The sequence below is a fragment of the Drosophila persimilis genome, unplaced genomic scaffold (assembly GCF_003286085.1).
Source record: "Drosophila persimilis strain 14011-0111.01,24,50 unplaced genomic scaffold, DperRS2 tig00000002-arrow-pilon, whole genome shotgun sequence".
Classification (NCBI taxonomy): domain Eukaryota; kingdom Metazoa; phylum Arthropoda; class Insecta; order Diptera; family Drosophilidae; genus Drosophila; species Drosophila persimilis.
This window is the reverse complement of record NW_020825289.1, coordinates 9,407,764-9,429,488: the sequence shown is the minus strand read 5'-3', so window position 1 is coordinate 9,429,488 and position 21,725 is coordinate 9,407,764. Positions and strand designations below refer to the sequence as shown.

The 21,725-nt window shown below is 40.7% G+C and overlaps 5 protein-coding genes across 24 annotated transcripts in view; 3 read left to right on the top strand and 2 right to left on the bottom strand.

The window, feature by feature from the left end:
- Window positions 1-12,163, top strand: part of LOC6590845 (MAP/microtubule affinity-regulating kinase 3) — a 30,519-nt gene extending 18,356 nt beyond the window's left edge. For 5 of the 20 annotated variants that reach the window (XM_026986878.1, XM_026986867.1, XM_026986866.1 and 2 more), the window contains exons 12-17: window positions 593-706; window positions 4,205-4,293; window positions 5,225-5,348; window positions 10,385-10,534; window positions 10,607-10,725; window positions 10,798-12,163. In XM_026986878.1, the coding sequence (XP_026842679.1) occupies window positions 593-706; window positions 4,205-4,293; window positions 5,225-5,348; window positions 10,385-10,534; window positions 10,607-10,725; window positions 10,798-10,856 (655 nt within the window). In that variant the 3' untranslated portion in view covers window positions 10,857-12,163. Of the gene's footprint in view, window positions 1-592; window positions 707-4,204; window positions 4,294-5,224; window positions 5,349-8,175; window positions 8,664-10,384; window positions 10,535-10,606; window positions 10,726-10,797 lie in introns of those variants that run through there. The other 15 variants (XM_026986884.1, XM_026986885.1, XM_026986873.1 and 12 more) reach the window with 9 other exon arrangements.
- Window positions 12,164-12,956: 793 nt separating this feature from the next.
- Window positions 12,957-14,397, bottom strand: LOC6590810 (tubulin-folding cofactor B). The gene is made up of 4 exons (XM_002016320.2): window positions 14,210-14,397; window positions 13,752-14,120; window positions 13,562-13,683; window positions 12,957-13,502 (listed from the first exon to the last, which is right to left on the bottom strand). Exons 1-4 carry the CDS (start codon window positions 14,330-14,332, stop codon window positions 13,385-13,387), a joined length of 732 nt encoding a protein of 243 aa, XP_002016356.1. The 5' UTR covers window positions 14,333-14,397; the 3' UTR covers window positions 12,957-13,384.
- A 661-nt stretch (window positions 14,398-15,058) lies between these two features.
- LOC6590809 (dynactin subunit 4) lies at window positions 15,059-16,937 on the top strand. The gene has a single exon (XM_002016319.2). It carries the CDS (start codon window positions 15,193-15,195, stop codon window positions 16,750-16,752), a length of 1,560 nt encoding a protein of 519 aa, XP_002016355.1. The 5' UTR covers window positions 15,059-15,192; the 3' UTR covers window positions 16,753-16,937.
- Window positions 16,820-18,230, bottom strand: LOC6590808 (retinol dehydrogenase 13). Its single transcript, XM_002016318.2, has 5 exons — window positions 18,136-18,230; window positions 17,744-18,007; window positions 17,531-17,687; window positions 17,212-17,471; window positions 16,820-17,156 (listed from the first exon to the last, which is right to left on the bottom strand). Exons 1-5 carry the CDS (start codon window positions 18,213-18,215, stop codon window positions 16,934-16,936), a joined length of 984 nt encoding a protein of 327 aa, XP_002016354.1. The 5' UTR covers window positions 18,216-18,230; the 3' UTR covers window positions 16,820-16,933.
- A 705-nt stretch (window positions 18,231-18,935) lies between these two features.
- Window positions 18,936-20,681, top strand: LOC6590807 (serine protease inhibitor 42Dd). Its single transcript, XM_002016317.2, has 3 exons — window positions 18,936-19,010; window positions 19,077-19,973; window positions 20,336-20,681. Exons 2-3 carry the CDS (start codon window positions 19,116-19,118, stop codon window positions 20,606-20,608), a joined length of 1,131 nt encoding a protein of 376 aa, XP_002016353.1. The 5' UTR covers window positions 18,936-19,010; window positions 19,077-19,115; the 3' UTR covers window positions 20,609-20,681.
- The last annotated feature ends 1,044 nt before the right edge of the window (window positions 20,682-21,725 follow it).

Below are 21,725 nucleotides of genomic sequence, written 5' to 3'. Positions count from 1 at the left end.
GCCCGTTGCTCGTTGCCCTGGGCGGCAGTAGTGTCTTGTTTTCTTATGCTGCATTAGTTTTCCTTACTGCTGTTTCGAATCCCGGTTATTGTTTGCATTGTCATATATATATATATACCCTCGTTTTGGCAGGCACATTTCGTTCGTTAGATCGTGGAGCCTGTCCTTTATAGTTTTGTCTTTGGTTTGTGCACGGTTTCCGTTCTCGGAACGTCTCGGCCTAGAAAGCATTTAGTCTGCATTGGCCAGAGGAGTGCAGAGCCGTAGAGGAGGTCATACAGTGGCGTGGAATTGGCGACAACTCCACAAAAAGAAAAAAAAAAACATAAAAACAAAAACCTAATAGAAACATAATTGTATACCGTCACGCACAGTTCAGTTCTGTTCTCTTTAGTTGCCGTGCAGACAGCACACTTCAAAAGTGATTCTGTTTTAATTTTGATTTCCCGTTCGTTTCATTTGGTTCCATTCAAACCGAAATCGAAAACCCTAACCCATCGTAAGAATACCAAATCAAAACCACAAGCAATACATACCGATACCTACAACCTATTTACGATTACGATTCTACCACCACTATGCACGTAACCAGCAGCGGATCGGCAGCTCCCGCTGGAAAAGGTCATACGAAAAGCGCGTCTGTATCGAGCCCTCGCCCCTCCACAGACGGATGCGTCTCAGTCTCGAATGACCCGCTCGGAACGAGGTATACACTTGTCTAATTAACAAACAAAAACCGCAAAAACTGTATACAACATTTTGTTACTTTGATTATCGGATTATTTGAAACTCAATTACTTCTTATCATTTCAAAGATTGGCTGCCATTTGATTTCTTTGGGAGAATTATTGTGCATTTGGACATTCATTTCGACGTCTCACCTCCATATATCATAGTTTCCATATCAGTCGCCAAGCGCTCTATAGATGTCGTTTCCAGTATATTAAAACTATACCGAAAGCACCCACATATACACCTTCATCTACATGCATACATATGTACAGCCGATGTAATCCAATTCTTCCACAATAATTAGCAAATTCATAGAAAGTCCACCCAGATACCCAGAGTTAAAGTACCTTAGCGGGTTGATAGATATATCGATTGATAGGCAATCGGTTTGCTATATAACAGCGATGGGCTTGTTCTTGCTCCCAACCGCTCCCACATGATGCTGAACTCTACATGTACACCCGAACAATCAACCTATATGACATGTCGTGTGCATGACGAGTTTCGCTGATAATTGTTGTTTTACCCTTTGTTATTGGACTGCTGCTATATACAATTCCTCAAAAAGATTCTCGAATCATAATCAATAATTTAGTCTGATTTAGATGTGACTTTCATCGTTTCCCTTTTCCTCTGTCGGCAAATTAATACCCATTAGCAAGTCAATTAGAGCGAACCGGATCCCAGAGGCTGCCAATAATTCTCACCACTCAATATTTAAACCGAAAATCAAAATTGAATTAAATAATTCGTGCTGTGCGTGTTGTCTGAGACTCGGCTGTCGCAAGTAGTACACATGGTCTGTCCCATGGTTCCTTATAGATATTTCAGATTAGGATTGGAATGATACCTACCTACGTTTATATAACCTATGTTATAACCTATGGTATAACCTATGTTTGTTTAAGCGCGCCCTGGGGTCTTTGATCATGTGGATCTAGCCTCCATATCTATATATATATATATATATATCTGTTTGTATATCTATATATAATTTCAAAGTACTTCGTTTGAATATTATTACTGTTGATTCCTACTCTCCTATTATTAGTATTGTAGTATTGGCCTTTTCTCGTTTGGTTCTCTATTCGTTCTGTATCCATTTTTCGATGTATTTTTATCGATCTTACCATTTGATCAATTGAATAATGTAAATCTCTTATCTTTTCATGTTTTTTACAATTTTAAACATTGTCTGTTTACAAACAAAATGTCTAATTTGATAACTACTACACTACCACATATGTACATCCATTCTCTGTGGCGTTCTATATCCGCAACTACAAATAACACCACCAACCACCTGAACCACCTACGAATCTGAATCTGAATCTGCAACAACCTTCTTCGTCTTCCTATCGACGCTCGCCCAAATATTGTATAACTCTACTACTACTACCTTTTCGTTCGTAATCGTAATGCAAATTGAAAACCTGAACAAAAAAAAAAAAACAAAAATTCAACAATTCAATTCAACAACAACTAAATTCATCAATGAATGAATAATGCATTTTGGGTTTGAATTGAATTCAATTTGGATTCGAATCGAATCGAAATAAATCGAACAAATTTGGTGAGTGAATATCCAATCTTACGTTAAGAGATTTTTTATTGTGCCTCATTTAACCAAGGGTCGTGAGCGTCTCCACATACACACTGCAAGTAATCCTAGAGAACACGAGTATAAGCTGATATGCTATGTAGATTGTATTGTAATATTCAATAGCTACGAATGATCATTTGAATTTTTGAAGTTGTTTGGGTGTACAGTAAGCGATCGCGACCCTTCTTTCCATATAAAGATATGCAGATACAGATGCTATGTATAATTAAGTGTATACAACTAGCGTAGGATTTGGCTTTATTTTTCTAATTTATGTTCGCATCTGTTCGCATAATTTGTCATTCATCTGAACGAGATTCAATTCGCGGCGATGTCAAGGCATACATACGACTACTTCTATAAACCTTAATTGGAATTGCACTTGCCCGACACTTGCCCAGTAATTGGAGGTCCTTCCGAGTAGAATATCGATCTGTTTTGCGAGCCTTAAGAGACTGATCAGATCAAGTGAATAGTTTTTCGTATTTCGTATTCGCATTGGGAGTGTCCAAACACTGAGCCAGCTCAACACTCAGCAAAAGCGGAATATCCGAATATCCGTATACGTTTCTATAAATTCATAATTTCTGTTGTTTCCGTTTCCTCATGCATGTCTGTCTTCGTCAGTCTATCACGAATGACTCTACCATCGCCCGTAAATTGAATTTTCTCCATTATTGTGTGTGTGTTTTCGTTTTCATTTACTGTTACTGTTAAATGCTTATATCCCAGATTTATACTCGATTTGAAATAGTTTGTTATTGTGCTGCTGTTGTAACCCTGTCTACCTGACTGATCATACTAACTATATGCTCTGCAATGTACGATCTACAATGTTCGATGTGTCTATTTCATGCGTAGTTTCTTCAAACTGTAACTCTTACTGTTAGCTGAAATAATCGAATATCAGAGATGGGATGCAGAGAGTCCCCTATAAATACTGTCGAATGTACTGTCTGTTTCATCTGAAGCACTCAAACTTCGTAAGCATGAGTCATCAAACGCTTTCATGTAGATCAGAAACTGGAACAATCGGTTCCCTGCCACCTCCTCGTACGTACATACATTGTACCTGCTCTCTCAGCTTTCCAACGTACTGCATTATGGCATACTACTACTATATTCATGTTCATTCAGGATTTCTTGTATCCAGTATCCAGTATTATTGATAAGAATCGTATCTTTAAGTGCTTGTCTTCTTGAAAAATTTACATGATCTATTTTTATTTTTTCTTTTCATTTTGTTTATGTCTACGACGTGATTGATAATACAATATATACAAAAAATACAAAAACCATCAACTTTTGGTTATCGCCATCTATTTATCACATAAACCAAACAAACTGCTTGATTCGCGCTGTTCTGAACACCCACCCGCCTGCCGCCATCCTACATACATGTCGCCATTGCCAAATACCCAAATCGAACTGAACCGAATCGATATTAAATACAAATCCAACCCCATTAATCGATAAATGATGTCAAATCGATGACACAATCGCCACTGGATGGGAACGAAACTCCAAAAACCCAACCGAACCGAATCGACGATGATGTGCGCCGCCTTCCTTATTCATCATCCGAAACACTCATCCAACCATCATTACTCATCCCATGCGTTCAAACACTCACCCTCGAACGGTTCTTGTACAAACGATTACACAAACAAATATTTTATGGAAAACAAAAACAAAAACAAAAATGAAACAAACCAAACCAACATTTGTATACTGATAAAAACATATTCGTTCCCTGAAATGCGATTCATTGGATTTGAATGTACTCCGACGAACCGATTCGAAACTGATTTGATTTCCATTCATACCTATGTGTGCATACATATGTATTGTACTTGTACATATATATAGTCTGTTCGATCGACTTAGAATGGCATCGGCTGTTAAATCAAGCAGACACTTTCCAAGGAATGTTCCATCACGTTCAACCTTTCACTCTGGTGAGTTTTCTGTTCACTTATTTTTATTAGTTTTAATGATAATAATTTAATTTTATCCACAACTACTAAACCCAACCCAACCCAAGCCACCGAAAACTAGGCTACTTAAAACCCGCATAGCTATCTATCGACTAATCGTAAGATTATCGATAGCTGAAACGATAACTGTTCTCATTATGCATCCGATTCCGATTGAATCCCGCACTGCACCTCCACATCCACACCCACAGCCATATCCATATCAATACCCACACCCAAACGCGCATCGATTTTTGTTTCAGTTTTCAGTCGATTATCTTGTTTCCTATCGACTATCGATCCATTTAGCTGAATGTTAATTTGTGTTATCGTACGGTATAGTACCGCACCACATCGCTTATGATTTGCGTGTTCTGTTGCACACACACCTTCTTCCATGCACGTTTGTTTGTACCACGTATGCCTTCTGTACTTGAACCTATCCCGAATGACCACTGCCTAACCCATACCGCCTCCCCTGTACATATCTTTGTGTGTTTGGAAATACGAATGGAAAACTATTCATAGCAACACGAAATGTTCAACGATAGATAGAAATAGAGACATTTGTTTGTCCACATTCAGCTACCGCGGTACCCAAAAAAACACTAAAAAAACAAAACAAAACAGAAATAAAGAAACTAATGTTAACTACCATTTGGCGGACGTCCCATGGTGCAAAGTGCACTGGGAGAACTGTTGCCCAGTGCACTTTGTGTCGACAAATGGGGCATATTTATGTTCTAGAATGTACATACATATAAACATCGTAACGATCTTGTCTTATAATGTACAATATGTACATCAGTATGAATAAGGAATTATCCAGCTCGTAGATTGTGTCTGTGTGCCGTGTGATGTGTGCTGCACAAGTATGATCGCTGCTAACCGATATGATCGTTGCTATCCACAGGTCAAACCAGAGCTCGAAACAACACGGCGCTGGAATACTCGGGCACAAGTGGCGCCTCCGGCGACTCCGCCCATCCGGGGCGTATGAGCTTCTTTTCCAAACTCTCCTCACGTTTTAGCAAACGGTAAGTACGAACCAAACCAAAATATATGTCACTCGAAATGCCAATTTGATTTCTTCAGTTAATGGAATATAAGAAGAAAAGCAAATGCAAACTGAAAATTTGAATTTGTTTACTTTTATCGTTTTTAATTTCCTTCCTTTTATAAATACATAATTTATTATTTTTCGTTTACGTGTTTATTTATTCTGTTTTCGTTTGTTTAATTTTTCCTTGTTTTTCATTTTATGTTTCATGTATTTTTGTATCATTTAATTGCATATCTGCAGCGCACACACCCGTGGGTATACACTATTCAAATATGTTTATGATCCTGGGTGTGTGTGTTTATGTTCTGTACTGTACCAAGTCCATTCTGCATATCAATTCTGTCCAGAACAGTTTTTGCTCACCCAAGCCAGCTACAAATTATCGCTAAAAAAAAAAAAACGCATTAAGCGCAGACTACAAATAAATATTTGTGGGATATATGGATCTTGAAAACAATTCAAACGTTTTTCCGATTTAACGATAGGATTCATAGTACTTTTATGAAAGAAGGACATGCTTTGGAGTCAATGATACAGACAGCCGGACAGGGAGACGGAGAAAGACAGAGGACAGAGCCCGTGTAATAAATTGGTTTGAAATCGGCTTAAAATTATCTGGTACAGCTACTGGTACTGGTACTGGGAAATTCGATTTTGCATGGGAGACCCCATGAAATTCCACAAGGACAGCTTGTGGACAATTAATATATGATAATCAACTAATTCTCTTAGATAACAGGATCATCTTTTTGGTGATTCGAAGGCTGATTTCAATATGTTACCAGATAATCGTCTAAAACGCACTGTATTTGGCTCTCCACGAGTCTTAAGTATTCATTCTACAAATGCACTAACATTTCTGTGTACCATTTCTGTTTTGTTTAGTGTCAATCACGTGATATTTATGCAAGTTCGTTTGTTTGTCGGTTCACCCACTCACCAATCAAGTATCACCACTGTTAAGGTCCACCCTACTGCACTATAGAAAAAGCAAAAACGAGAAAAGATAGCGAGAGAGAAAGAGCCAGAGCCAGAGCCAGAGCCGATGACCGTGACTGGGTCTGGGACTGAGGGGAATCCGAGAACCCAATGAAGCTATAGATAAAGTCTTGCGGCGATCACGGAAAACTATCCTATTGCGCGCCTATCAACCTAACCGACATTACCCATTAACTTTTATTGCTACTTATGCACATTGCTACCCATGCAATTTCTGACCGTAGGATATAATAGCGTTACTAACAAACAAACCGTTTCGATGGGTGGTTCTTCGTTCAGAGAAGCAAGCGGAAGAGCACTGCAATGCACTCCACTCCACTCCCATTTGGTTGCATGAAAAGATTTGCGGTCGTGATTTCATTTGATTAACTTTGATTTGACGCGAAAGAGGAGTTTTTAATAATTATGAATTGGTTATTTATTTTCCACTAATTATATGCACATGTTTTGTATATGGAATTTTTTTTTTCTTTTTGTTTTTGTTTCTTTTTTTCATTCTTTTTTGAACTGAAAGCCTTTCAGAATGAAAGTATGTATGTACTATGTACTAGGTATATGTGTACGAGTATGTACCCGAACATCTAACACAGCTAACGTACACACAGGACATTTGCTTAAGAACAGACTCCTCGAATTCGCATATGCACCGACACGGACCAGAGGCACGCACTCACTGATTTTGTGGTGGGTCCACCATTGGTGGGTCCATTGGGTTCCGTGGATCTGCGTATCTGTGGGGTGCAAATGCCAGCTCGGGGCTGGAACGACGCATGCATTTGCCAAATACATTTGTATTCCTACTCATATTTAGTTAGCTTACGTACGTACCATATATATACGTACATGTATTTACTCTGTGATCTCCATATTGATTGTGTGTGTGTGTGTGTGCCTGTGCGTGGCCCAGCTGTAGTAACAATGAATGCAAAAATAACTGGCAATCAATCGTTCGGGATGATCTGCCGATGTGTCAGTGCGGGAGTGGGTGCGGGCGCGGGCACGTGCCCTGCTTGCCCGCCCGGTAACCAATTGCTCCACCATAAAACGAAATAATACGATATGTTAACTGCCGAATCGGTTGCAAGACTCTGTATCTAAACCTACCTCTGAAATACAAATACAAATACAAATACAAACCATACATACAAACTGCATATGTGACTACGTGCAATAGGTGCAATACGTCTAATACGTGTAATACGGAACTGAATCCAAATCTCTGATTGACAAGAGCCGAAATGGCCACTCCTGTCGTCTGTCGCTTCCTCTCTACGCTCTCGAAATCTCCGTCACATCTATAATTTGTTTATTCTTAGTTGAATTTATACTTTCAATATACATATGCATATACAATCTATATGCATATAGATATTTTGTAGTTTTTCCAACCATCTATATCCCACGTTTGCTTTATACGACTCTGTACTTGCATTAAATCACCACACCGCTAGGAAGGCTCCTTTGTACTGTACTCGTCTCTTTTCCTTCATTTGTTAAATACATGATCAGTTTAATTACGATTACGATTACGATTACGAATACGATAATGCTGTTGATTAGAAAGAAAAAGACAATGTGAAATGTACAATGAACTTATCAGCTGAAGAGATATTGCGTTTACTTTTCTTTTTCTAATATGAAGAAACATAAAAAACAAAACAACAAACAAACAAAACTTTTACCATTATTCCGTTTTATTCTTATCTGTCTTCTTTGGTTTCATTTCTGGTATTTGTTTTACCCATTATAAATATTTTTTCCAGCCGTGAATAATTTGTTTAAAATTTTTTCTTTAATTTTAGGCCAAACCAGTAATTAACAAAACAAGCATTAACTACTTCTTGTTAATAGTTCTAAAACTGAAACTGAGACAAACGATTCCCCTAGAGTAAACGCGCGTGACGGAGAGTTACAGAGAGATATGATATGATATGATATGAACAGACAGAGTACAGAGATAAGGTCGATTCAGATTGGATCAGATCGGATCGGATCGGATCGGGTTCTTTTGCTTCGCGTCGTTTCGATACCGATCCGATACGAATACCGATACCGATACCGATACAGATACAGAATATCGATTACGATTACTGCTTTCGATTTCAATTCCGATTCCGACTCCGAACCCAGTTCAGCTTTGAGCCAGCCGCCCCTCAAATGAACACCGACAACGTTGAGTTCCGTTGCATTAATTGTGTTGCAAATTTCACAAATGCGCCTATGTTTTATTACAATTATTAACTAATTATACATATACATTTATATAAATTAAACGTACATATACATATACATATACATATATATATTTAAAGTAAAGCAACAACAAACACAAATTATGAAGCCTTTGTTTTCATTGTTCGCAAAACGATGCGTGGAGCTACCAGCGCATGGAAGAACACAACAAATAAATGAAATGAAATGAAATTAAACGAAATTGCAATAAGGAACACAAGCTAAACGCGAGCACTCGTAATAATGCAATAATAATCAGAGAGAATCCTGACTACAGTTGCTGTCTGTCACGGTCACGATTATGGATCACACCAACTACTAAATATTACACCTACGAGTACTACCTAAACTACACATAAATAAAAATATATATATATATTACGGATATAACGGACTCGCGGAATAACGGAATCACCAAATGAAGTGACCGAAGTGAGAGAAAACGTGCAGAGTTCCAGTAGTATAGTACACTGAATGCTAGCCTTAACTGAACTCAACTAAACTGAAACTGAAACCCAAATCTAAACCGATCTAAGCTGAACTAAAAGTAAAATCAATAAAACACAACACCAAAAGAAGTTGCTAATTGTGTAACTACTGTATGATCTTAACTTTTATTTAGCGATACCTGTAGTTGTATGTATGTATGTTTGTATTGTACGTATGTATGGACTGTATTTGTATTCCGATTTGAGCTTGCACTAAATTGTATCCGTGGATCATACAATCAGACTTCAGACAGCCAGCCAGCCAGACAGCCAGCACTCCAGCCAGCCAGCCAGCCAGCCAACCAACTAACTTGCAATTCATAAATCACCCCCCCCTCCACACAACTGCGCCAGAGCCGAGACTCTCTGGGTGCAGGGCCCCAGAGCAGAGGTGCAGCGGTTTTTTTTAGCAATTTAAGCATACCACGTAGCCACTAAAGCCACTAAAAATAAAACGGCAGAAATTAAACAAATAAGCTTAAATTCAAGGAATAACAATGTATTACCACTAGTGCATGCGACCATTTTATTTGTACAGATGATTATCTATAGATCGTGTTATCGTCGGACACCTTCAGTGGCTCGACCAGTAGTTATCTTTAAATATTAAGTTTCAAAGAAATAACGCATAATTAAAACAATTGATAATTTAATAAAACCATAATAAATGATGTGAAACATTTGTGAGCAAAGAAACCTCTACACGCATTTCAATTTTATTTAATTCCCGCCTTTGCATTTTCTGGAATACCCCTCCCATCTTTCCACAGAAGGCATCCCTCGCTCTGGAAGTTAAAACATGTTCAATGTCCGCCCTAAGAATACATAAGTAGGAGGGTTTACGCAATTAGATTGGGACATAAACGGGAACTTGTCCGGCTGTCCGTAAGGAATGTCATAGGGAAAACTCTTGGTTAAATTTCTCATTTCTCGAATGGAGCGGGCTAGTAGTGACCTAATTGGCCATATCCGACACACTGACAACAGAAACTGCTGATCCGAGCATTTGCCACGATTTGATGACGGAAAATAGTGTTTAGGAAAGCTTTCTTTTCGCATTCTCTTGAATGCAGCCTTCCAGCTGTCGGGGTTGCTTATTCTTAGAACTTTTTCAATTCCTAAAATTAGTTGAAATTTAGTAAATAGCTCAGATCCAAAGGTCAGTTAAACAACTCGCCATTTGAAAGGCCATATACGCTTAATTCTTGTCTCAGAAAATATAATAAAAACGTCATTCTTTCTTGTGGTTCGCGAGACTTTTGGCTATTCTAAACCGGTTATATAATTTCAGTCAATCAACCACGGAGGAGCCAGCGAAACCTCGCGTTTTACGCTTTACATGGTCCATGAAGACAACATCGCCCCTGATGCCCGATCAGATAATGCAAAAGATACGCGAAGTACTGGATCAGAACAACTGCGACTATGAGCAGCGAGAGAGGTGAGTAGCCGGACATGGATAAGTAGGATAATTCCATAAATTAATTCAATTTTTTTTAAAACTTTTTATTAGGTTTGTTCTTTGGTGCGTGCATGGCGATCCCAACACTGACTCCCTGGTGCAGTGGGAGATTGAGGTGTGCAAGCTACCGCGCCTCTCCTTGAATGGGGTGCGCTTTAAGCGGATCTCTGGTAAATATGGAGTGATTTTCTCGAAACAAAATAGAGCACTTGCAACACCTTGTTCTCCCCGTGTTTACACAGGTACCAGCATCGGTTTCAAGAACATTGCGTCTCGCATTGCTTTTGATCTACGTCTGTGACTTAACCAAAATAACCATGAGGGGATCGCCGCCGCAGCCCGCGATATTGAGGCCGACACTATCTCCACGGACTACCGTCACACGGCCAGCAATGACGGTAGCAGCAAGCTGTCAGATCTTTCGCTTATGTGCCGATCCCTAACCAGTCAGCATGGCTCTCAGCGGCGCAAAAAGAGCAGGCTGTCCAGCGCGGGAAACGAGGACTCCAAAAAATCTGGATCCTTGCATTCGGCTTTTCAAATGTACTCGCCCTTTAGCTCCAAGGAGAATTTGGAGTCAGGCGATGACATGCAGGCAGCTCGCCTCGGCATAGTGCGTGATCAGGACTCGCTGGGTACTGATGCGCAGCCCAGCGATTCAATTATCATGCCCCTCTGCGGTGAATTAAATACAATAAACGCCATTTTGGAAGAGGAAGCCGAGAGCGTAGAAAATAAAACGAGTGAATCTATTAAAGAGACAACCAAAGGTCCAACGACCACATCGGTGGACAGTGGAAGACATGAAGATGATGTCAGTGGCCAAAAGGGCAGAGGTGATGACAGCAGTGGCAGCGGCAGGGGCGGAAGCAATCGAATAAAAAGGAACCTCAAACACACGGGCAGCCTCATTGTGCGCAAACTAACAGCCTTCAGGCATGGCGGTTCAGACAAAAAGGGTGCGTCTAGGACAAGCACAATATCAAAGGAGCCACAGGTCCCACCCGAACAGCATGGACAGCATCCAGTGGCCAAGGAAGAGGAAAAACCAAACACCAAATCGCATGTGGCAATGCTACGCACCACAACTCTCTAAATATAATAGAACCGGGTCGTAGCATGCGAAATTACTTTAATTGTGGGGGGATATGTAGTCTGTACGTATCTATTGTATGTATGTTTGCTAAATATTTGGGTCAATGCGTACTAAAGGGCCACACAGAATCTCAAGAAAAAAAAATACATGTTAGTGTCCTTCATTGGTATAAACTACATGCTCGCAGAACAATCGAGCAGATGAGCTCTGCTCTGATATATATGTATCTACTTTGAAAATGCATTAGAACCCACATAGATACGCACATATTTACATAGAATACAGTAATTGATAGGAACCTAGGGAAGGCCTGCGGATGATAGGCTCGAATCGACAAAATTAAAGTAAATATAATCATGACAGATCACACAATTCAATAAAAGAATAATAATAAATATTAACAAGAAGAAATCAACGCTCTATAAACTGCATTTATGTGTCGATATCCAGTAAAATTAATTGCTTGGCAAGAAAACGATCAAAGTACACAATATACATACACTGATATCCAAGTTCGGGTTGTTTCATTTTTAAGAAATAATTTAAACAACGTTGATTGACAAAATTTAGGGCAGCATCAGGTATCAATGCTTGGATTGCAGTTCGAAAAACATAAGTTCTTCTTCTACAGCATGAAAAATGCCCAACGGCATCTATTGTAAATGTTAAGACATGCTCGAATACGGTAGTTGGTATAAATTGGTACTTATAACTGAAGATTTGGTTAATTTCATTCAATTTGAACAGTTCATAGAACACAGACGAGAATTGTACGTATATTATTGTTAAGGCTACAAGTTTACTCAACCTATCCGAAACGAAATATGTAAAACTCAGAAGCAATTACGACCGATTGTTAGCTAGTTTCCACTAAGCTCAACTTTACTTGCATAGCCCGAAGAGATAGGTATAGAGGCTCGGGCTCTATGCGATTGTTGAATGTTTCAGAATCAGACTTTTATGTGTTATGGAAAAGTAAATGGGTTTTATTAAAGCAGAACCGATCTCAAGTGAGATGTAGAAAAAGACGACCATTTATCTTAGTTGATTCGACAAGTATGTGGAGGCTCAAAATCAATCTATTGATACCAAAACATAGTTACACTTAAAGGTTGCAGCTACCATGATTGTGAGGCATTTCTAAAACATTTCTAGACCTTCGAGTAAACGCATGCAACGTTTTATATATTTGTTGTTAAACGACAGCTGATTGCAATTTATTAATAAATATTAGAATTAAGCAAGAAAATACATACATGCATACACACACACATAAGCATAAATATACATATAAAGCAAGCAGCTTAATGCTTAATATCCTCACGTAGAAAGCTCCCCTACATGGAAGATATGCATACATAAATCTTTAACAATTGGCAGATATTCAAATATGTTGTCATCAATCAGCGGCCAATGTATTTCGTTGGACTCCGCAGATATCCTTATTGCACAATATTTTAGAATGTATTCTTCTGGTATTTATTTTGTCTACAAGTGGTTGAGTTACGAGTAAAATAAACAGATGTGAAATGATTGAGAACACCATTAAATCAGAAAAATGATAAAGCCGATTATAGAATTTACAAATAATCATGTTGTACGATTATCTGATATACATACATAGATGTTTTAATTAATAAATACAAAATGGCATAACTAAAATTAGCTTTGTTGAGTCTTTCTGTTAAAGTGGTATGTGCGATGTGAGATTTAATAGTTGGATTGAAAAATGCTCAGAGTTCCTCATCAAGGTTGAAGTCTTCTGGTGGAAAATCACCCACAGTCACGGATAACGGGGAGACGAAGCCGCCATAATTTGGAGGACATACAAAGTATACTTTTCCATTGACACTGGAATGGGAAAGACATAAGTTGGCATTTTAGAATTGTGTGCTATGATGAGCAGGTACCTTCCGTTATTCTTTCCCAGTGGTTCATCATACTGTATTCCAATGAAAATACCACTTTTGCCTTCAAGTGGTCCATTGTACTTAATCGTACCGCGACGTCGTGGATTACCCTGCACAGTCACCTGATGAGCATTAAAGAGCAGTGCAGTCAATATATTGTTCCTCGGGAAGGTATATTAAACTCGATTACCTCGCATCGCTTATCAACGACACACAGCTCGGCCCGCTTCTGCACCTCTTCTGCTTGCTGTCGTTTCTTCTCCTCAATCTGCTGCATTTCCTCCTCGTTGTACTTTCCCAGACGATTTTGTTTCAGGTAATGCCGCACTGAGTCGGACCTTTTGTCGTACTGGTCTTTGCTCAGCTCGAATTTCTCAACGGGAGCGTCAAAGCAGAAGCTGGCGAATGTATCGATGACATGGAGGCGAAGACCATCGCAACTGGCATAGTATCCCAGCTGGGCATCGTTGTTATCCAGGGTGCCCAAGCACTTGTCGCCTTTGTACAGTTCCACTTTCATGGTGCCAGCACTCCCGCCAGTCAATATTTCCAGCTTGCTCTGAAGAAAGAAACCAGAATGTGAATATATATTCACCAAAATGTTCAATCATCTGGAAATGTGTCTCCATATGCATAGCGGCTACGTACCTTCAGGGCCGAGATCGTTAAGTCTTTGGCAAGCTTTACCTCAAATGCGACGGCATCATTATGCGAGTTGGATACATTAGCTTTGATATAATCCGATTTACCCAATTGAATTAGATCAGCCATTTCTTAGATCCTTGACAAGGTTTTGCTGGGACGTTGATTAATATCACAAATCACAAGGCTTTTAATTGGAGCTTGAAGCTTATTTGTTGCCTGATTTTACAGCAAACGCGATTTTCAGCTGAATAATTGTCGTTGCCGTTAATGGCAACTACACGGTTACTACACATTTGCTACATAATATGGAAAAGAGAGGTATGGACACCAGGCAACGCGACTAAGAAAAGCCAACACATGCAAGGTAAAATCCACCCCTCTTGCTTAACGTACCTTTCATACCATTCAAGGTATATAGTTCATTCACGCGAGGTAAGGTTCGAACGAACCTTGCAATTTACATTAGCCGTTTTGCCTGTTGTCCATACCTTATACAAATTGACCATTCAAAATTATGAGTCATTTGTTCGGTGCAGGAGAGCTGCAGTCTGACCCTCAGAAATATAACAAAATGCACCGTCTGATTTTCATAATATTGATTGACGTTGATTGATATCGCAAGCTTTTAATGAATCAAATTAGTCATCGGAAAACGTTCTACGGCGTTTTCGAAATACCATACCTTTTTTTCCTCCCATTATGTAGCAAATGTGTAGAACCCGTGTAGTTGCCATGTAACATGTAATAAATTGATGACGACAATATTCAGCTGAAAATCGCGTTCGCTAAAAAAATTCGGGAAATAAATAAGTATCTCCAAGTATAATTAAAAGTCTTGTGATTTGTGATATCAATCAACTTCCCATCAGAGTCTCAGAATCCCTTGTCAAGGATTCAAGAAATTGCAATTGTGGATGAAGTCACACTGGTTGTCCTCATTCGCTGGAAAAATTTATAACAAAAATAAATAAATATAAGCAGACGAAATGAGTTTCATGCAACCGAGTCCCGTTAAGTACGCTTGCTCCTGCGGCATACTAAACCCCATCAACAAGCTGTTCTTCTGCCGCCACTGTCCAAAGTTGAGATGCGGATTCTGCGTGTGCCACGAAATCGAGTCGCACTTCTGCTCCAATTGCCTGGAGAACATCCCTTCGTCGGAGGCGCGACACAAGAAGAATTGCTGTGCCAATTGCTTCGACTGTCCATGCTGCCAGCACACGCTCTCCGCTCGCGCCGCCAACGTTCCAGTGGTGCGTAAGACGGAGGAGATCAAGGACGGAGAAAGTAAGGAGTCACCTTCGGGGGCAGCCACACCCCCAGCTCCAGGCAGCAGTAAGCCGTCGGCCATACCCACAACCAAGAAGATATACTACTTGTCATGTCTGTCATGCCGCTGGACAACGCGCGATGTGGGCATACCAGACCAGGGTGTGGCCTCTGGCACCTGGCCGGACAACGAGTGCCTGTATCAGGCGCGCTTCAATACGCTCGTAGACTACTACCAGTCGATAGTACTGCAGGAGAAGCAGGAAAAGATGGAGTTTCTGCGACGCAAAGCGCCCAAGCAGCACAAATTCCCCAGCCTGACCGATCGCACTGGCCTCACGGTGTCCCTGATTCGTCGCCAGATCGGGTGGCACGATAAAAGCATTCCCAAGACGAAGGCAATTAGCATCACGCCGGCCGAGGTCACTGCAGATGTGGGTGGCCTTCCAGAGGACATCTTTACTGAACCTCTGAATCTTCGCAACATAACAACGATTGCGCAGCGACACGGCCAGCCGGGAGATCAGCCGACTGCTGTCAGCAACCTTTATCCGCAACGACGTTCGCTCTGGATCAAGCGATCTCTGCGTTGCCGCCAGTGCGAGCATAATTTGATAAAGCCGGAGTATCATCCGACATCGATCAAGTACCGCATACAGCTGTTCGCCAGCTACCATGTTCCCGAGGTGCTAATGGTGCGCTGCGAGCAGCCGCTTCAGCCGGGCAAGAGCAATGCCATACTCTTGAAGTTCTCTAATCCGACTATGTACGACATGACCATACGGATTCTGAGTGCACTTCCTCCAGAGGAGGAACTCATTACATCTGAGGCCTTCCAGCAGGCCTGCAAAATTAACGAGGAAGCGGTCACATCGTCTCCACTGGTGCGGGCCATCGGACTTACTTTGTCCCGACAAAATTCGACCCGGGAAGTGAAGCGCGATGTGGAGGATGTGAGCAATGCTGAGATTGTGCCGCTCGAGAGCGAGTTTGTGCTCAGTCAACGCGACGATTCAAAGGAGTTCGACGAGGATGTGCAGCTGCCAACCGAAGAGCCCAAGTTTATCGTCTGGCGCAAGGGCAACAAGGTTCTGATTAGACTGCAGTTCACACCGGCTGCTGATCTACCACCGAACACTGACGTAGTGATGGGTTTCTTCATGCAGTACACGTACGTCAACACAGTGTCCAATGCGTCCGAAAAGAAGGAGCCCACAACAAACGCCCTGCACTCCAGGATATTTATCAATGCGGGCGCCACTGAAAAGGCAGACTGAAATTGCTTAAAATATTTACATATATGGTATATTAATCGAACTTATCTGCACTAACACGCTTTAAGAATGCTGAGCAAATCTGTATTTATTGAACTAATATAATCGTTAGGAGAGCAACTAGTATTACAGTTGGAAAGTTTGAAAATACTGCGCGTGTCTGAATAAACCGCTTGTTCTAATCCTAATTAGACGACACCAGACCCGTCCATTTCTCGCTCTCTTTCCACAGGAATTTCGCAGTTTTGTCGTCTTTGCCAGCAGGGGCCACATCCTTTGGCTTACAGTCACTAAAGTACAGGCCAGAAACGCCATCCAAGTCACGGTCCAATGCTGCATAAATGGAAGTCTGTGCTCCACTCTTGGGAGTCTTCAGGAGCGGCCATATTAGATGCTTCAGGAAGTACCTAAATGAAATTTTGATTAACGGCAGCCTTATTAATTAGTCAAAGTGTCACATACTTCACAAAATTGGTCTGAAAGAAGGCCCAGTTCCTCGCCAGCTCGGTATCCACAACACCAGGATGCAGGGAATTAACAGTGACTCCAGTTCCCTTCAAACGGCTGGCCAGCTCGCGGGTAAAAAGGACGTTGGCCAATTTGCTCTGGCTATAGGCATCGGCCTCACTGTACGACTTTTCGCTATTCAAGTCGTCTACGTTGATGGCCCCACGCGTGTGTGCCAAGCTAGAAACGACGACAATGCGACTAGGGGCCGATTTCTAAAACACTTATATTGGTTACGAATCATCTTTGAGAAATCTACTGGACCCGTCAATACCTTCAGGACGTCCAGCAGCAAATTTGTGAGCAGAAAGTGGCCCATGTGATTCACGCCCAATTGCATTTCAAAGCCATCCTTCGTCAATGCTTTGGGACAGCGCATAACTCCGGCATTGTTGATGAGGACATGGAGCTTATCCTGCTCCTTCTTGAATCTAATGGGGAGGAGACTTATAAGGCATCGTTTTGATTTGTTTTCAAATGAGCTCACCCAGCAACGAATTTCCGAACGGAGTCCAGCGAACTCAAATCTAACACTCTAGAGAAAATGTTCCTATTGTTGGTCTCCTTAACGATTTCCAGACGCGCCTGTTCGCATCTGTTCATATCCCGACATGCCATGTAAACCGTTCCCCCCCGCTTGGCTATCTCCCGCACCGTCTCCTTGCCGATGCCGGTGTTGGCTCCAGTCACAATGAATACCTTGCCCGTCTCATCGGTGTCCTTCCTGAATTGCCCACCTTGCATGTAATCCCTGAAGGTCAAACATTATCAATATAAATCCAGACATATGGTATCAACAAGTGGCATTCCCCACAGTCATAACCAAGTTTCATAATTTCATGCAAACCTCTTGTGGGAAATGATATTTGATCGACTTACTTTAGGAAATAGATAGCCCCGCCGATTAGGGCCGCCCACAGTACACTTGGGCACAACAAACAATCTATGAGACAGCACATTTTGTTTTAATATTGAATTTCTTGTGCTGTTAGCTGTGAAATAATTTTTAGAATGCGAGCAAAGCAGGAGAAACATATGTATATATACTGAGGCATAAAACGCAAACTAACGATGATAATATTACGAATGTGCGAGAACAACGAACACGCTATAAAAACCAAAGCCGAATTTTATATACCCTTAAATTTTGACGACCAATAAGCCTATCGCCATCATCCACCCAACACATCCTCTATAGTTCGTTACTATATTATATAATAGGCTGACCCGGTAATTAATCTGCGAATCTGGGCGTTACAAACACCTGACCTATTTTAATATACTTATCGTCTGAAAGGGTATCAAAAGAAACGATGCGTGTACGCCCAGTGGTGGACCTTTTGAAATCGAGTCGTACAAAGCTGTAGAATTATGTGTGTAGAAGAAGCAATGAATTTCGAAGTACGTGTTGCCATATTGCCATCTCTAGATTTTATTTCACGACAGAACAGCTGTTTATTTATTTGTTTTCAATTATATACCGTTCTTTTTTCCCACAACCTGATGCATCCTATGACAATGGCTTTTTTGGGGTTTCCTAGATTTCCTGGCTCTTATTTTAAGCTGGCATTACTAAGGGCATCCGAAAAAAACCCCCCTTTAAATACAAAATGATCAACTAGTGGCAGGTGACGCTGCCGCCCCTTCAGTTATGATGTGGGTGAGTCACCCGCATAGGCAGAGCCGGATGGCTGTTTGTTTTCACTTTTCTTGCGCCCCAAAACGGCTTTAATGGCATTCCAGTGTAGACAGCGGTAAGTGTAGGACGCAAACGTTCGAAGAGAAAACAAGTAGAAATAATCTATTTCGTGATTACGCAGCACGTACACCCACAAATAGTCAGGCCATCATCAGACAATATGTTCGACTTCAATTTGGAATTTGCGCGTGGCGGTGCCCGCTTCACCAGTGAGCTGTTCCAACTGCTGGCCGCAGGTGGCGTCAAGGAGAACATCGTATTCTCGCCCTTCTCCATCCAGGCCTGCATTGCTCTGGCCTTTGCCGGTGCCCAGGGAGAGACCGCCGATGAGATCGCCAAGGCATTGCATTTCGTGTCCAACTTCCCCCCTGAGGTGGGGCAAACCTTTCAGTTTGTGCTGGAGCAGTACAAGAACAGCAGCCTCCTCAGCGTCGCCAATAAGTTGTACGTGCAACAGGGCAAGCAGCTGAAGCAGTCCTATGCGGCGGCCATCAAGGAGCACTACCACTCCGAGGCGGAGTCCATCAACTTTGCTCTCAGCGATGCAGCTGCTCAGGCCATTAACAGTTGGGTCAATGCCAAGACACAGGGCAAGATAACGGAGCTGGTTAGCGCCGACAGTTTCTCGGACAACACACGCCTTGTCCTCTTGAACGCCCTCCACTTCAAGGGCAGCTGGACCCACAAATTCAACGAGCAAGGCACCGCGGAGGACGATTTCTTTGTGGGCGAAGAGGAGGCCGTTAAAGTCAATTACATGAATCAGAAGGCAAAATTCGGCTACGGCTTCTTTGAGGACTTGGGCTGCACAGCCTTGGATATGCCGTACAAGGACTCCGATTTGTCCATGTTTGTGCTGTTGCCACAGGAACGCTCTGGCCTTAAGGACTTGTCCGAAAAACTAAAGTCAGTGAACCTGGTCGATTTGGCCGACAAACTGGACGTCGAGGAGGTGCAAGTCAAGTTCCCAAAGTTCAAAGTTGACTACTCTCTCGAGCTGGGTGACAAGTTGAAAGAGGTGAGTGCAGACCAAGTAAAGTAACTAAAATAGAATCTGCTTTATGACACGTTGCATTCCATACCACCGCCCCCGATAAATGGAATACTTTTGAAGTATTGTATTTATGGAAGTCTTATCTCGAGAGAATATTTTTAGTAGCTTATCGGCTTAAAAACGTCTCAGATAACCTTCGATATTGTGGTGATCAATACATATTGACGCAGCCTGCGGTTCGTGTCTAAGATCATGTATCACGACTCCATTCCACGGTTATATAATTATTTGTAGGTGCAATCTTATCGATCGCATACCATTTAGTGGGAGATGACCTCATTTATTATTTATTCAACATATGTTTCATACTTCTCTGCACTTTTCAGCTTGGCATCAAGAAAATGTTTACGGAAAGCGCCGAGTTCAACAATTTGCTGGAATCTCCCGAAGGTGTGTTTGTGTCAAAGGTATTGCACAAGGCCACAATTGAAGTCAATGAGGAGGGCACGGAGGCTGCTGCAGCCACTGGAATGATCATGATGACTCGCATGATGACATTCCCATTGCAGTTCCAGGCTGATCGCCCGTTCCTGTACGTCATCTGGAACAAGAAGAACATCCTCTTCGCGGGTGCTTTTGTAAATGCACCAACTTCTTAGAACGTCATCTCTCATTATTAATTTATGTTTTTATATTGAAAGTATTTTTGAAATAAACGATTCGCACAACGACTGTTCAATGTTTTCTGATATACAATTTTAAATCATACATACAATTTGAATTCAACACCAAATTCAAATTCCGTTTATCGCACAAAAATATCCATATTTTCTTATGGAGACCAAGAATGAGTATCGGGATCAGGATTTATATACAGGAAACTAATCAAATGAATGAATACATCTAAAACATATCAATTTGAGATAATTTCTTTATTAATAACATTTTAAAAACAGTTTCGAACAAATTATCATCATATTAAATTCACGAAATAGAGTATATAAAAGTCCATACTCAGGTTGATAAGCAACAAGTCTTCAAATACCTGCAACATTGAAGTGACAAGAATACGACTGTTTTTTTGTTGAACATTTTTTTTAAACCTAGTTTTAGTTCAAATACAAAAAACGAGAGTACTTAAAAGTAGTTAATCTTGTAGAAAATTTATTCATCAACGGGATAAAACTATGTGGGCAGAGCTGAGTGTCCTACTTAGCCAGTAATATTCAACGGAATATCAAAAGTTATCATTAGAAACAATTACTCACCTTCGTTCTATTTATTTGATCTTTTTCGATAAAGCCTTTTTTAGACACAATCTAATAAAATAAGAGTATTTAAAACAAGTCAGTTAAGTAGAAAATTGATTCATTAATTAGTTAAAATTATGTGGGCACGGCTAAATGTTCTATATAGCTAGTAATATTCCACGGAATATCAAAAACGAGGAATATGTATAGTCTAACTTGAATTCGTCAGTATATTTACGGTATATTTTGAAAATGAGACGGTATATTTCGGTATTTATTTGAATCGGGTAGAATCTGTAATAACCGGTTGACAACAATGAGTCCCATTCAATATACACATACCCTGGGGGAAATGGATGTTATAGAATTGTAAATATGTTTGTCATCCCAGGCAAAAACAATTTATTTTCAATATATTTTAATATTATTCAATATTATTTAATATTATTTTCAATATTTCAACGATATTTTAAAGCTTATTGTCTTCTTGCAGAGACCAAGTCAGGATCGAGATCATATACTCATC